Genomic DNA, 16,935 nt, shown 5'->3' on the forward strand with positions numbered 1-16,935 from the left:
CATCCATCCATCCATCCATCCATCCATCCATCCATCCATCCATCCTCTCTCTGATGGCAGGGTTTGCATTTCCCCATCAGACCAGGAGCTACCTAAAGTCAGATACCATCAGGTAGGGTATCACATCTTGGAGTGTTTCACTGGCTTCTCCATCCACACAGGTTCTATTTTAAGGTGAGAGGGAATAACTGGAAATTCTAACCCAAATCTCACATCCCGTCTTCCTTTTTCAAAGTCTCATCCCTGTCCCTGGCTCTATGACAGAGCTTTCAAGCCCCTGGATCTGGGCTCTTTTCCAGGTGGCCTGACCTCTCATTCCTGAAAATCCTGAGTGCCTCTCCCCACCCCTCAGAGACACACAAACACAAACGCACATTACAGTTGGTCGATCAACAAACATTTACTAAGTACCTATTATGTGCTAAGTACTAGGCATATAGACAAAGGCAAAATTAGTTCTTTCCCTAGAGGAGCTCACATTCTAATGGGGAAGACATCATGAAAAAATTGTTCATACGAGATACATCCAGCCAAATGGAAAGTAATCTGGGGGAGGGTCTGGTAGTGAAGGATAGGGTGACCAGCAGTGGCCTCTTACAGAAGGAGGGCTTTGAGCGGAGAGGCCCCCATCCTGTGGATCATCTGAGCCCAAGCCAAGCCCTCTCTTCCTATGCTCATCCATCTGGTGGCACTTACCGGGGACTGAGAAGGGGTGAGGGGAGCGATGCTACAGCTGTCCTGCATTCTCGGAGAGCTTGGAGGGGTGAGCAAAGGTGACTGCTCCCCATTTGTACCTGGAACGAGAGAAAATGTCAGTCATATCTTGTCCCCCTTTCATCTAAATGAAGAGCGTGTCATGGGCATTAGAGAAAGAGGCAGGGTATGTTCAGGAACTCCTAGTCTGACGGAGAAGATGAGCCCACAGTAAAGACATAGACAAGCATTTATTAATTGCTTACTGTATGCAGACGCTGGAGATGCAAAAAAAGGTGAAAACACACCTGTGCTTACTGGGCTTAGGAGGAGATAATATGCAAACAACTCCCTACATACAAGATACATACAGCGTAAAAGGGAGGCGATCTATCTCCGAGAGGGGGGCGACAGCATTGAGGAGGACCAGGAATGGCTCGCTGCAGATGCTTCAGGGAAGCCAGGGGGCAGACATGAGGAGGAAGAGGCTTCTGGAAAAGGAGTCCAGAACTATGAGATCACAGAAAACACAGAGGGAAGGAAGATGGCCGACCAGAAAGGCTGGAAAGGGCCAGGCTGTGAGGAGCTTTATGAGTCAAATAGAGGTGACCAGGGACCACTGGAGTTTGTTGAGTAGGGGAGTGACCCGGTCAGGTGCGCATTTTAGCAAGGTGACGTTGGCAGTTAAGCAGGGAACAGCCTGGAATGGGGAGAGGCTTGAGGTGGGCAGCCCCCCCAGCAGCTATTACACTAAACCAGGCATGAGGAGAGGAGGGCACAGACCAGGTGGCAGCTAGGAGAGAAGGGGCATATGCAAGAGATGCTGCAGAACTCAGGGACAGATCAGCTGAGGGGGTGGGGAGGAGACTGAGGGGAATCCCCAGGTGATGGCGAGACATAGACCCTGCCCTCTAAGCACCTGAATCTGCCAGAAGGGACCAAAAGTGTTCCACCCATTCAGAGGCAAAGCACATGTCCTGGTAACCACCCAGGATCCTTTGATACTCATTGAAAAGGGCCCCTAAAGTCCTGAACAAGACAATACTTTGTGGTGGAGCTCAGACTACTGAATGGTCACAGTTTGCACCCTGGCCTGGGGGTCTAGACCTAGGTTCTGGTCTTTCTCTTATCTATTAAATGAGGGGCTGGTCTAGGGGATAGCTTCAGGCTGAGCTTCCCACAGCTGATATGGAGGATGGAGGGCAGGGTTGGAGGCTGGACAAGGATTCCCTCTAACTCAGGGCCAAGTAGATAGTCAGAAAAACTTCTTGAAAGAGCCCAATTTTGAACGTGTCTTTCAAGGCTGGGAGCATAGAAAGGAAGGGGAAGTGTGTCTCCCTAACAACTTTGGAGTCAGAGGACTGGGGTCAAATCTCGGCCCACCTGTGTGACTTTGGCAGACTACTGGCCCTCTCTGGGCCTCAGTTTCCTCATTTAGAAAATTAGAGGGCTGGATGAGATGGACTCTATGGTGCCTTTCAGGGCTAATCTCATCCTGTGATCCTGAATCACTTCACCACTTGGGGCCAAAGTTTCTTCATCTGTAAAATAATGGGGTCAGGGAGGCTAGGGGGTGCAGTGAATAGAGCACTGGCTCTGGAGTCAGGAGGATCTGAGTTCAAATTTGGCCTCAGACACTTGACACACTTACTAGCTGTGTGACTTTGGGCAAGTCACTTAACCCCAATTGCCCTCCAAAAAGAAAAAAATAAAAATAAAATAAAATAATGGGGTCAGCCAGGTGGTGGGGTGGATAAGAGCTCTGGACCTGGAGTGAGGAAGACCTGAGTTCAAATCCAGCCTCAGACACTTGCTAGCTATGTGACCCTGGGCAAGTCACTTAAGTTTGTTTGCCTCAGTTTCCTCATCTCTCAAATGAGCTGGAGAGGGAAATGGCAAATCACTCCATTATCTTTGTCAAGAAAACCCCAAATGGGACCAAGAAGAGTCAGATACAATGGAACAAAATAATAATAGTTAGCATTTTCTGGCATGTAGGGTGTGCTGGGCACTGTGCTCAGTGTTTTAAAATTATTATCTCATTTGATTCTCACAATAACCCTGGGAAATAAGTGTTGTTATGATCCCCATTTTATAAATGAGCAAATGAGATCGCATTATTTGCCCAGGTGGGATTTGAACTCAGGGTCTGTTTGTTTTTTTGACTCTGGGCTGGGACAGACTGCCCCATCTCAGGTTGGTCTCTGAAGTTCCATCCATCCCTAGATCTGAGTATTAGGGCTATAAGACTCTCCTATTCAACCCACCCCACATGTTACCCCGCTCCCTGCAATTTCAGAGCAGAAACCGAAGACCAGACTGGGAACAGACTTTTCCAAACTCAGACCCTGAGCCCTGGAGCTAAAGCTCTAACCTTGGGGCTCTAACCTGTTAGTCAGCTGGTCCCTCGGCCCCATCTCACAGCCCCCACTCAAGGTGGAGATGGAACAGGCTCTGTGATTTCATTGGTTTAGGGAATTCCCTGGTGGGAAAACACTCTCCACCAAGGCAGGTTGCCAGCTTCTCTGAAAATTAAAGTTTTAGGAAACAGCTTAGAATCCTGAGAGCTAAGAGCCTGGCCTCGGGTCACACAGCCAGTAGATATCACAGGTAGAACAAGCCCAGGTCTTTCTGTCTTCAAGGCCAGTTCCCTATCCATTGCATTTGGGGGGCTGAGATGGGGCATTGTATATAGGGAATAGAAGCAGGGCCTGTTTGGCTGGAGGGGATGCAGGTTGGGCTGTGATGTTGGGGCTGGATTGTGGAGGGCTATAGGTGCCAAGCAGATTTGGTTTTGTTTCTGTTTTTTTTTTTTTTAATATGATTTTAGAAGGAATAGGAGCCCTTGGAGTTTACTGAATGGTCAGACTTGGCAGCTGAATGGGGCATGGTTTGGAGGGGGCTGAGACTTGAGGCAGGGACTGATTAGTAAGTGATTATAATCGTGCAGACTGGAGGTGATAAGGGTCCAAACTGGACCAGCAGCTGCTCGAGTGGGGAGAAGGGAAAGGGTGGGAGAGAATTTGGATCCCACTTCAGTTTCTAGCATTCTTTGTAAATAATACAGCTGTCTCTCCTTGCATGACCCTGAAGGTCCTTCCCAGTTCTAACACGTCGGGATCTAACTCCCTAGACTGGCACTCCAGCCTAGGAGACAGAGCCAGAATGGGGTGGGACAGGAGACAATGTGGGGTGGAGGAAGCCGGCCTTCCCAGACTTCACCTCTGGCTCTCTTGGCTTTTTATTATAAAATCAAAACCTCTCTCTGGGAAACTGGAGGCAAAGGGTTTCTAGACCACACTGTGAGGAGGCTCCCACCCACCCTGGGGGGCAGGGAGGATAAGGAAGAGAACAGAAAGAGAGGGAGAAGATTAAGGAATGGGGAAAGGACAGAAGGGGAGGGTTCAGTTGTGGGGGAATGAGACCCACTGATTGTCTTGCTCAGACACAGAGAATCACAGCCATTAAGAATTCAAAGGGACCCCAGTGGACATCCAGTCGTGTCCATGCCTGAAAAACGGTGCCCTCCACTCCATATCTGCCAAGTTGGTCAGTCAAGGGGAGCTCCCTGGCTCTCTGGGCAGACCCACTTCACTTTTGGACAGCTCCACTGGATAAGGCATTTCCTCTGAATGTGCCACCACCCTCCCATCGAGGGTGCTTATCCTTTTGGTAGAAATCGACCCTTGGGGGGGCAACTGGGTGGTGCAGTGAATAGAGCACTGACCCTGAAGTCTGGAGGACCTGAGTTCAAATCCAGCCTCAGACACTTGATACTTAACAAGCTGCGTGACCTTAGGCAAGTCACTCAAGCCCAGCTGCCCCCCCCCCAAAAAATCGACTCTTTGGGAGTCCTTGGCTGGCCCCTGTTCATCCCTCTTTTCTTCTAGTCCTGAGGTTCTGAATCCTCTTTATGTCATGGACCTCCCTGGCAGCTGGACGAAGTCTATGGACCCTTTTCCTCAAGAATGTTTTTAAGTGCATAAAATCCATAGGATTACAAAGATATATGGAAATAAAGAGGTAATTTCCCCCCTCAGTTCATGGGCCCTCTGAAAACTATCCACAGACAATTAAGAATCCCCAGTCTAGTGCCTGGGATATAATTAGTGTTTCATAAAGGCTTATGCATTGTTTGGTTTCTTTCTTATGGGGTTCCAGTGTCATCCTACCTGTTTTTTTCCTTTTTTAAGGAGACTGGGTCTTCTTAATTCTTCTAGACTGGAAATGGGGTAACCACCCACGGGCTGGTCCCTCTACTGACCAGCTTCCTTGCTAGTTCACACTTCCTCAGGTAGCTTGTCCGATCTTCACTCCTGAGGGCTCCTCAAACTGGTGCCAGAGGGAGTGAAGACACCCAATCAGCTCAACCTACCCTAGCTCAGAGCTCCAGCAGTCTACCACCCTCAGCCTCCCCAGTAGCAGGGGACTGGATCCCAGGTGTGCGGGCTACTCCTTGGGATACCTTGTTTTCAGTTCAATTTAACAAATGCTCACTAGGCATCTGACATATGCCCTGTACTAGATGTTGAAATGGAAAAAATATCTAGTGAACGCCAGTCATTAACCTTATAGAATTTATAGTCTAGCAGTATCCCAGGAAGTATTGAGGAAAGCAGGGAGGCATGGTTTTGCCTGGTCTGGATCCAAGTCCTGGCTTTATACTGCCTATGTGAACTTAGGTAAGTCACCTAGACTGTCAGTGTCGTGTCCCTAGATAACTCTCTTAAGACTGTAATTTGCAGACCAGAGGCCAATTTGCAGTGAATTCCTCATTGGGAGTTCCCTCCGTCAAAACAAACAAAACCCTAAAAGTCTGATTATACAGAATCCAACTCTTTCATTTTACAGATGTGGAAACTGAGGCAGAGATTAGATGACTTGTCCTGGGTCACACAGCTAGTGAGTATCTGATGAGGGATTCAAACACACATTTTCCTGGCTTGAGGTCCAGAGTTCTAGGGGGTGGTACAGTAGACACAGCACCAGGCCTGGAGTCAGGAAGCTCTGAATTCAAATTTGGCCTCAGCATGTAGTAGCTTGGCCAAGTCTCTTAACTTTGGTTTGCTTTAGTGTCCTCAACTGCAAAATGGGGATAATGATGGCAACATGTAGCTCCTATCCTTTGTGGTGAGGCTCAAATGAGATGACATTTATAAGGCCTGGCACATAGTAGGTATGCCCATTCTTGTTTCCTTCCTTCCTATCCTCTATGTGAGTTTCCCTCTCTCAATCTTGATAAAAACAACAACCCACCCACCCAAGGATCAAAGACCCAGAGGGGGCTTAGAGATTCCCTTCTCTGATAGATGACCCAACCAGAGAGGCTAAGAAGCAGTCAGGATTTGAACCCTGGTCTTCTGTGGTCTGACTCCGAAGCCATTTTTCTGCCCAGTGACAACAGTGTCATGCTGCCAACTTGAGTGGTTTGTGTTTACAAGGTTTGGGATTCCACCCCCACCCCCCATCTCCCACCCCCCCTAACACCCCAACCTTGGGTCTCTGATGCCACCGGGAGGGCATGAGACAAAGGCCCAGTTCAGGCCTCTTCAGGATCGTGGGGAAGGCCTGCCTCCCCAACAGAGGCCCCAGGAAGGCAATGAAATCTGAGTGGGCCTTTAAAGGCCGAGGTGGAGATGGGGAAGGGCTGAGACAAAGAAACGGGGGCATGTCTGGGGGATATCAAACAGTCCAGTATGGCTGGATATTATATGAGATTAAACCAGAAACAGGGTGATAGCAAACTGGGAGGCCTTGAATGCCAGGCAACGAGAAAGCCGGCCAGGTATCTCGTGAAGGCTTGCCCAGAGGAGCAGGGTGTGCAGATGCTTCTGCTGCCACTGACCGCTTCTCTACTTGGGGGTGAAGGGCCAGGGAAGGGTGGGCATGGACAGGGGGGAGGAAGAATCGGGAGTCAGAGGGGGTGCCCAGAAATGGGCAGCGTGGGAGCTTCAGAACTGGCTCTCCTAAGAACTCCCTGTGTGGCAGTGGGCAAAGCCTTCTCCCTTTCAGACTCAGTTTCCTCGGCTGTAAAAGGAGTGAGCTGGGCTAATTCAGGGGTGGGGAGCCCTCTGGAAGTCTGGTGAAGCCGACAGAGCTTTTCTCCTATAAATGTTTTTAAATGTATAACATAAAAACAAGGGATTAAACTAATTATGCTTAAATACAGCTATCAAAACACACACACAGAGTTCAGACCTCAGATTAAGAAACTGTCCTAAATGATTTCTAAAGTTTCTTCCAAGTCGAACATTCTGAGAGTCTATGACAGAGAGGGGGATGGGCAAGGCGCTGTTAGGAGGGGAGGTGCTGAGTCTGGAGGAAAGGAAGGAAGGAAGAAAGAAAGGGCAGAGGGAGAGATGCAGGAACAAACAGTGAGACAGGAGAGGGGGAGGAGGGGATGGAGGGGGAGTTTCAGATCGGGCAATGACTGGTTTAATAGACTGGGAGCCTTTCCCCCTCTCCCCTCCCCCCTACACCCACCCACATGGTTCCAATTAGGTTCTGAATTAATCATCCCACCCAGCCATGGGGGACAGACTGGCCCCAGCTGGCAGCCTGGAGGAAGGAGATGGATAGGGGGAGGGGATGGAGTCTCCGCTCGGTGGGCTCCATATTCCCCTAGGAATTTTTTCTCGTTCCCCCCATAAGTCACCAGATGTTGAATGAGGGAGTCCAGGTAGAGTCACCCCACAAAGTATGAGGACGTGTCTCTTTCCCTCCCCCTCTCTTCTCCCCAAGGAGCTTATCTGAGCCTCCCCCACATTGTCAGCACTTTCTTTTCTCCAATAACTTTGTATTTACTTCAGAATCAGAACCACAGGCTTCGAGCATTGGAAGGGATCCCAAGGCCATCTGAGTACAATGAAACACCAAAGGAATATCTTCTATAACATACCTGACAGGTGGTAATGCAGCCTCTGCCAGAAGACTCCCAAGGAAGGGGAACTCCCCCCCTCCCGTCCTGGCAGCTCCTTTCACTTTGGGACCGCTCCCCTGGGGGGAGTCTTAATTGTTCTCTTATCTGTGCCGTGTTTCATCCTGCCCCCCATCCCCTGTCCCTCAGTACAATGGAAATCTCCTTGAAGGGAGGAACAGCTTCATTGTACCCAGCACAGCATGGAACCTTAGCACATTAACAAGCTCACAAATATCCCCGGGGGTGAAGGGCTGAAGGTATTTATTCCTTGGGGAGGGCTGGCCATCAAAATCCCAGTTCTTCGGGCAGCTAGGTGGCACAGTGAACAGCCCTGGAGTCAGGAGGACCCGAGTTCAAATCTGACCTCAGACACTAGCTGTGTGACCTTGGGCAAGTCACCTAACCCCAATTGCCCTGCCTTACCCCCCTCCCCCCCCAAAAAAAAGCAAAATCCCAGTTCTGGAATTAAGAGATGTATGACCCTGCTGGTCATCTCTAAAATGAGGGGGGACACTAGATGGTCTTGGAGGCGCTTCCAATTCTAAATTTATGATGTGATGTCATTGTTCCCCTCCTCCCCAAAAGGAGTGGGGGTTCAATGATGAAACCAAAGGGAAGCAAGGTAGACAATAGGATTTCAAGCATCTATATTGAAGGCTGGCAGATTAGGAGTGTAGAGGAGAGGAAAATTTCTGGCCTGTGGGGAGAACATTGAATTTGGAATCACAAGACCCAGATTGTGATGGCAGCACCAACATTCCCTAGCAGGGGAACCCTGGCCCAATCATTCTACCTCCACTATTTCCTCATCTGTAACATTATGATGGCAACATTTGCCATCGTTGAGTTGTTTTAGTCATGTCTGACTTTTGGTGATCCTGTTTGGGGTTTTCTCAACAAAGATGCTGGAGGGGTTTGCCATTTCCTTCTCCAGGTCATTTGATGGATGAGAAAACTGAGGCAAGCAGGGTTAAGTGACTTGCCCAGGGTCACACAGCTAGCAAGTGTCTGAGTCCAGATTTGAACTCGGGGAAATGAGTCTTCCTGACTCCAGGCCCTGCACTCTGTCTACTGTGTCATATTACCTACTTCAAAAGGTCATTATGAGAAAACTGCTTTGCAAACCTTAAAGTTACCCAGAATACCCATAGGCAGGTAGGTAGCTGCCATCACCTCATCATCTCCGGACAGGGTCCCCTCTGAGCCCCTTGGGGACTTTGGAGATGGCCAGGTGAAGAAGACAACAGGGATGAGGGGCATCGGGGACCTTCATAGCCCAGGGCTGGAATGTGCTCCCCATGGAGCCAGAATGAGGAGTCTGGGGAGGCTCTGCTTGGCTCCTCCCTTCCTGCTCCCAAATGGGGCTGCCCTGCCTCGCCTTCCTGAAGTGGAATGACTGCCCTTTGAGTCATTCGGTGGGGAGCTGGAGGGCATCTCCAGAAAGCCCCTGAGAGAAAGGACGTGGATGGTTTGGGGAAGTCCGGGGGGCTGCTGATGTCTTTGGCACATGACAGATTCAGGACTCCAAGGGGCCTTAGAGGGCCTAGTGCAACCTGCTCCTTTTACAGAAGAGGAGACTGAGGCCCAGAGAGAGGGGACATGGCCAGGGACTTCCCAGTAACATCACTAGGAGGAAGGACTAGGATTTGAACCAAGGGCCTCTGACTACATTTTTCCCATCGTGTGTGTGTGTGTGTGTGTGTGTGTGTGTGTGTGTGTGTGTGTGTGTGTGTGTGTGTGTGTGTGTGTGTGTGTGTGTTGGGGCTGGTGGTATCCATAGCTTCCAAGGAGCCATGATTGAGAAGAATGCTGGATTAAGTCAGAACACCTGAGTTCAGATCCCACGTATAAGCATGCAATAGCTGTGAAACACTGGGCAAGTCGCTTAACAGCACCTTTTCCTGTCCTGTGAAATGAGGGCTCCTGGAGAGGCAGGCGCTAGCCAAGAAACTGAAGAGGGTAAGGGGGTTTGTGCAAAGTGGTGAAGGGGGCTGGGTTTGGTTCCCGCCCTTGAGCTAGGGCTGAGCAGGGCTGGGATGGAGGTCTGAGAGGCCTGAGAGGCCTGGAGTGCAGAGTGGGGGAGGGTGGGAAGAAGGGCAGGAAGGAAGGGCCGGCCAGGTCTTTGTGAGAGGACTTCCTGGGGAGGGCACCCCACCCCAGCTGAAGGGGGCAGAGGAGTATGGCTAGAGGCACACACACATATACACACAGACACAGACACATACATACACAAACACATATGCAGACACAGACACACACTCATACACACAGACACATACATACACAGACACACACTGAACATGTAGTATAGTACTCACAAATAGTTGGTGCTTAATAAATGTTAATTGATTGGTCTCTCTCTGCTTCCTGGTAGAACCACCCCCAAACATACACATTCAGACAGCCCCTACATGCTCACACACCCCCATGCTTGTTCACTTTCTCATACCACACCTGACACCCACGTGTCTACGCATCCAGGCATATCCATTCCGACAGCATGTATTATGTCCCCCTCCACCAAAAAACCCCCCAAACTAAACCCAACTAAACCAACAAACCACACTGGGGCACACGCATTTAACATCTGCAGCTACTCTCACAATCGACTGCGCCTCTGTGCGCTTTGCAGAATGTTTTGTGCATTATAGTCATTTAATAAATATTTGTTGGATTGATTGGATTATTTTATACTCTTGTGTCTATGTGTGGGTGTATGTATGCACTGACAGAACCTGGATGGGGTCTTCAGCCTCTCTTTGCTCTGTGAGTACTGTCTTTGCAGGGTGAGCGTGTGTGTGTACGTGTGTGTGTATGTGAGTGTGTGTGTGTGTGTGTGTGTGTGTGTGTGTGTACATGACCACTTAGGGGCTAGGTTAGTGGTTGGTACAGTTTCAGTGTAGGCTTGGGGGGAAACAGAGGAGGAGGAGGAAGAAGGAACTGAGAGGAAATCATTTAAAGTGGGAGAAGAAGGGAGGGAGGTAGGGCATAGCTGCAGGGAAAAAGAATGGGGGAGTTGGGTCTTACTTATTTGCAGACTGTGCATCCGAGACTCTGGCACGGCCAGCATCTTAGCAACCCCTGGAAGGCTGTGGATAAAAAAGAGAGATGTTAGGTGTAGCACCTTGAGCAATCATGCCTGGCACCTTTCTTACAGCCTTCTTCTCAGCCCTCAATCATCGTTCAATGCTCTAACCTTTAAAAACGCAGATGATCCCCTCTACCAGCAGGACCTGGGCTCTGAACTGAATTTCCAGAATATCCAGGAAGGCCCTCTGTTCAGCCACTACATTGTCTAGACTATCTGGCTTTCCCCATGGGTCGGGAGCTCACCCACAGGTACACAGACACTCACACACACCCCATAAGCACAGACACACACACACACACACACACACGGCGGCATAAAGCCACGCCCAGCCACACACACATGGAATCACAGTGTCCCACTGAAGGGACCTCAGAGGTCATCCAGCCCAGCCTCCACTTGACCTCCAGTGGGAGGGACCCCACCTTCTGTAGAGGCAGATTTCACTGCTACATAGCCCTTCTGCTTAAGAAAGCATCCCTTCATCAAACAGAGATGTTCTTCTTTTCAGTTTTCACACATTACCCTGGTTCTGTCAGGATGGGGAAGAGAGACAGAGGGGAAAGCTGAACTGTGGGAGGGATCCAGCAGACCCTGGCTGGGGATTTCAGGCAAATAAATTGGAACTTCGGCTTCTTGCCAACCTGGAATGAGGTGATTTCACCTGGAGCTCAGCTGGCAAAGAAAGGAACAATCCCCAGAACCAGGCCCAGTGGGATAGGGTGGGTCAGGAGAGCCTAGCCACCTTGTTGGGTCAGGTCTTGCCAAGCTGGAGCTGATGGCTGAGCTGTGTGCTTTCAGGCTGCCCAGCTGTGTGCTCTCCCTGGTAGAAAGAAGGAGAGTGGGGGGCCAGGCATTAAGGTAAATAGGAGAAAATGCCTTATTCCCTCGGGTGAGGAGAGGGGAAGGAGCTCAGGATTGAAGATGTCCTAGGTGTTTTCTTGATACACGTGTGCACAGACACACCCAGAGATCATGCCACATTAGTGTGCACCTCGGCCATACACTTGAAATAAAATTTCTTTTAAAGGAAAACCAAAATACAAGTATATACTGAAAAATAACATGGATCTGAGGCATCACTCAGACTGCATTCAAGTCAGAAATGGGAGAAAGTAGTCGACATCCCATATTTCTGTATGGAAAAGTTGATAGATAAATGAGAAAAATTTCCAGGGCTGAATCCAGAAGTAGGAAGCTTAGGGGCTGGGCATCAGTCCCTAGAGACCTGTTAGTGTCATGGGGAACGTGAGGAGGTAATGAGCACAGTTATATTGAGGAAGAACGTTTAGAGGGAAACACCCCCTCACCCCACCCCCACCGCCCACAAACTAGGCGCAGACATTGCCAGTTATAAACGTGTTAATGAGGCCAAGATCACGTGCTCCATGGCCATCTAAGCCAGTGAGATTTAGACAGAGGACACATTGTTCTTCAGACACAGACTGACTCCTAAGCCTTACTATTGCCATCGACAGACCCCTAACCTCTGTCCTAGCTTCAGCCTCAACATTGGACACAGATTGACTTTATCCCCTATTTAGTCCAACACCTTAATTCCTAAACTTGACCAAAGCTGGACCCAAACTACAACTGTAGACTGACCCCTAACCCTTCCCATAGAATTCCCCTAACCTTGATCACAGAATGACCTTTTGTCCCTTAACCTGTAGACTGACCCTTATTCCTTGCCAAAGGTTGACCACTATCCTTGACCATAGACTGACCCTTAATCCTTCCTCCCAGATCAATCCCTAACTAGACATACCCTGGAGAAGGGGAGGGGGTGGTTCAATGGGAATATAATAATAGTCATTAAGATGACTAGTTGAGAATGAAATAAAGGAGATTTCTTTTGAGTATGAATTGGGCTAGATGGCTGCTGAGGTCCCTTTCAGCTTGACCCTATTCACACAGACTGACTGCTAAACTTGGCCCAAAAGGGAGCTGAGGCCTCATCATTTCATCTCCCTAGGACTCAGTTTCCTCATTTATAAAATGAGAAAGTTGGACTTGATGGATCTCTAAAATTTTTTTCCAGTTCTAGACCCATCAACCTTCTCACAAACACAAGAGCTGGGTTCAAACACCACCTTTTCAGCTTGGCCACTCATAGCTTCTCAGCACCCGAAGCAACCCTCTAAGACTATAAATTGCCTACAAATGGGCTATTTCTTCTCTTCACTGGTAGAAAGATTTTCCTCACTGGAAGTTTATTACACTAATGAAATCCCAGATGCAGTCTAGATTATCCATCCATCCATCCATCCATCCATCCATCCATCCATCCATAGACATAAACACATATATATGAATCAGTCTCTTCTCTCTCCATCCAAAGATACATACAAGAATCCACCCCTATCTCTTGGTCTCTGCCTCCATCTCTTTTATCTTTATCTAAATATCTGACCAGATTGGAAGATTTCATTCCCAGATGAGGAAACCTCCTATACCAATGCAATGGGGGAACTTGAACCCAAAACTTCTTGACTCAGGCCAGCTCTCCAAATCAATGAGGATATGCTGTGTGCCTGCATACACACATATGTATATGTTATATATGTATATACACAATCTATGTATGTAATATAGTAAATAAATATTTATGTGATAATATATAATTGCATATGTATATATATACACCCACTCACCCACATGTATGTATATAAAACATATATACATACAAAAAATTATGTTCTCTCCCACAAAACCACAAGTTTCATGTTATCTAATCTTTATGTTGGGCTCATATAATAGCAGCTAAGTAATGTTTATTTGTATCCACACCTTTTCTTCCATATACCTAATAAAACTAGGTTGTCTTCCCCACATGATATTTTTGGAAGGGATATTGGAGCAGTGATTTCTTGTGTAGGGAACTCCCATTGAGACTGGAGACTTTCTGAGGGCAGGACTAATTGTCTTCATTCTATTTTCAGATAAATCACTCCAGTATCTCTGCCAAGAAAACCCCAAATGGGGTCATGAAGAATTGGACAGGACTGAAAAAACTACTGAACAGTTCCATGGAAAAGTCACAGTGATCTCAGCCCTGAGGGAGCAGAAGGTCCAGGAGTGGAGGAAGAAGATGTCCAGGGAGATCTTCCAGAACTGGGGAAGACCTTAGGGGAGGTGTTTTGAATCCCAAATCAAGTGCTTGGAAATACAAGCTGGAGGTGACAACATCATTTTAAAAGCACCTACAGTATGTAAAAGTACTACGCTAAGCTAAGCCCTAGGAATGCAAAGAGAATGGAAAAACCTGGCCTCACTCTCAAGCTTACATTCTCTAGGATGGCTTCATGAGTCCTGGTTAGAGTCACAGGCTCTCGGAGACCACCCAGTCCAACCCCAGCTCAAGTGCTGCTTGGGGACAAGGCACAATGCTGGTGGATCCCTATCTTCCAAGAGCTCACTGCCCTCACATCTGGGGGCCCAGGACTAGGGACAGCCGTGGATGTGCTGAGCCAGAGAAAACCAAGGCTGACCCAGACACACACACTTGTCATGTCCTGCTCTGTACTGGTCTATGTTTACTATCCACCGGTAGATTATTTCTCCAATAGAGTGTAAGCACCTTGAGGGCAGGGGCTGTTTTGTTTTTGCCTGGGTTTTCAGTGCCTAGTGCAATTCCAGGCTGGTATCTTGTAGACATTCAATGAATACTTGTCAGTTAGTGGCTATGTAGATATTCTAATGGGACCCTGGCAGTCAATCAAACACTGACAGGCATAAAAAAATTCATTTATAATCTCAGTATTGTCCAACAGAAGCTCTCACCCCCATCTTCTCTCATCCTGCTTCAACTGGGGAGCCTGTGTCTTTCCCCCAAAGACTCCCAAGTACCAAAAGTGCTTGTGTTTTTATTCTGGATGCCCCCAAAGTCTTAGGGCACAATTGCTTAAAACCGCACTAAGACTTTTTGGAACACCCTGTGCAAACTCCACAACCTTTCCTCCACCAGACAGCGAGAAACACAGGGGCACCGACTGAAAACTAGATCCACTCCCGGTGGAGATGCCCACTGACAGAAGCAGGTAAACAAAACACAGCAGGAAAAATGCCACTGGCTCTGGGGCCACAAGTGCAGGGTTCCAATCTCAGCTTTACCTTCACTTACTTAGCAAACTCTTGGGGCCTCAGATTCCTCCCCTGTTTTTTGTCTTTCTTTGTCTCCCCAGCATTTAACACAGAGCCTGACAGAGTAGGCACTTTACAAGAGATTGTTGACTGACCTTTCTAAAATCAGGGGTTAAGCTAAATAACTTTCTGAGGTTCTGAATATGTTCTAAACCTACAGTTTTAGGATCTAAGAACCAGAGAGGTAAACACACGTTCACTCCAACTTCAGGAACTTACTCACCGCCCTCTCCCCCAGTCCCTTCCCTCTCCTTATGTTCTACAGAGCCAATCTACCTCTCTGGGGGTCCCTTGGAGGTCCCCTTGGCTACCCCTCCCCCATGGCCTCAGCCTCTCCCAGAGGACCCCCCCTACTCCTTTCTGTTGGCCAAGGTTGGCTCCCCACCCCATCCTGTTCTTCCCCTCTCCTCTCCAAAGCACACACTTCTAGGCTCTCCCACAGACGAAGAATTCCTCCCAATCCTGACCCCACACGGTGATTGCCTGGGGATCCTCCCTTGGCCCCCCTCAAGAATCCCCCCTCCCATACCAGACCTCCCAGCTTCCACAGAGAGGGGATGGCAGGAGGGGAGCAGTGTGGCGAGCCTGAAATGGCCAGCCTCCACCCCTAGCCTTGGGCCCTTAAGATGGGGATCCCCAAACATTCAAAGGCAGAGATTTTTTGATTTGGGGAAAACTGGAGCTTTAGAGCTGCATTTCTCAGGTCCTGTCAGGGGTCCTGAAGTTACCCACTGTGTGTGTGTTTGTGTATTTGTGTGGGGGTGTCCAGACTCTGAGCCAACACCTAAGTGCCCCATCTCCCAGCCTGTCCCCAATCTTCCACCCCCAAAGGCAGGTAAGAAATCTCCCTCTCTGGCTCCAGCCAGGTACTCACCTCCCTCACTCTCTGGTCTCTGTTACCCACCAGGTCACCAAAGCTGCCTGGTTCCAGCTGTGTCTGGATGCAGATGTTCCTCGGCCCAGCCAGCCTAAGTCTGGGAGCGGACCAGCCTTCGTTTTTATCACTCTGTCGCTCAGTCCTCCTCCAGGGTGGGTCTACACCTTCCCCTCTCTCCAGTGCCTCGGAGCAGGCAGGCAGGCAGGCGATCCCCAAAGTCCGGGAGATTTGTGGACTATTTCCTCCCACTCCTGTCCCCCACCCCTCCGGCCCCACACCCTGGCCCGGCCCCCTTCCCCTCCTGCTTGCCCGCCCTGAGAGAGGGAGAGTGAGCGCCTAGGTTCAGATTGCAATCCCAGGCACAGATGTGGGAGGGGCGGGGTCTTCGGACTCCGAGTCTCCGGGTGGAGGGGTGGGAGGCGGAGAGCGAAGCCCAGACACTCAGCCCAGAGCCCCCGACCCCAAATTCATAGAGCAGATTCTCTGGAGGGGAGGAATTCCATTCCTTGCCAACCGTTCCCCAATTCTGCTATTTTGCTTTGGGAGTGTGGAGGCTCCGGGGGACATGGGTAGCTTGGGAAAGCTTGGTGCTGTCATTGTGGTTATTTGGAACCACAGCCCACCTATCCACACCTCCCATCCCACTGAGGCTACCCTAAGTGCCCCTTGGTTTCTTCAGAAGCACAGAGAGCTCAGTGGCACAGCCCGGGACCTGGAGTAAGGAATACCTGAGCTCAAATTGGACCCCAGAACTTAGTGTGTGACCCTGGTCAAATCACCTAACCTTTCTGAGCCTTAGTTTCCCCAACTGTAAAATGGGGATAATAAGAGCCCCTCCTATCTCACAGAGCTGTTGTGAGAATCCATTAGAACATATATATTATACATGTAATACACATACACACATATGTTACATGCATTGCAATCTTAAAGCCCAGTATGAAGGGCAGCTAGGAGAAGGAGGAAGAGAAATAATAATTTGGACTGGATTAGTCCTCCTGGGGTATGATTGGGTCTGTGGAAGCTCCTGTCACGTCCAAGTTTCCCACCCCATTGCCTTCCTGGTCAAGCCCCACCTGATTCTGGGGCCTTGCCCAGGAATGATGTCGGAGGCTTGGATGGCCAGCTGGGGATGAGGCCATAAGAATGTGAGCACCACCCCCTTGTTCTCTCCCTCTGGCCTCGATCCTGCTTCTGCTGGATTCAGAGGGAGGA

The 16,935-nt window shown here is 49.3% G+C and overlaps 1 protein-coding gene across 1 annotated transcript in view; it reads right to left on the reverse strand.

The window, feature by feature from the left end:
* The window catches only part of HSPA12B (heat shock protein family A (Hsp70) member 12B), a 40,979-nt gene extending 24,972 nt beyond the window's left edge, over positions 1-16,007 (reverse strand). The window contains exons 1-3 of the mRNA XM_069066127.1: positions 15,718-16,007; positions 10,640-10,701; positions 697-794 (exon numbers count right to left, since the gene is read on the reverse strand). Coding sequence (XP_068922228.1) covers positions 697-794; positions 10,640-10,682 — 141 coding nt within the window. The 5' untranslated portion in view covers positions 10,683-10,701; positions 15,718-16,007. The remainder of the gene's footprint in view (positions 1-696; positions 795-10,639; positions 10,702-15,717) is intronic.
* Between the last annotated feature and the right edge of the window lie 928 nt (positions 16,008-16,935).

Source organism: Petaurus breviceps, unplaced genomic scaffold (assembly GCF_028583685.1).
Source record: "Petaurus breviceps papuanus isolate PSGF00001 unplaced genomic scaffold, PetGlider_PUasm1.0 139, whole genome shotgun sequence".
Classification (NCBI taxonomy): Eukaryota; Metazoa; Chordata; class Mammalia; order Diprotodontia; family Petauridae; genus Petaurus; species Petaurus breviceps.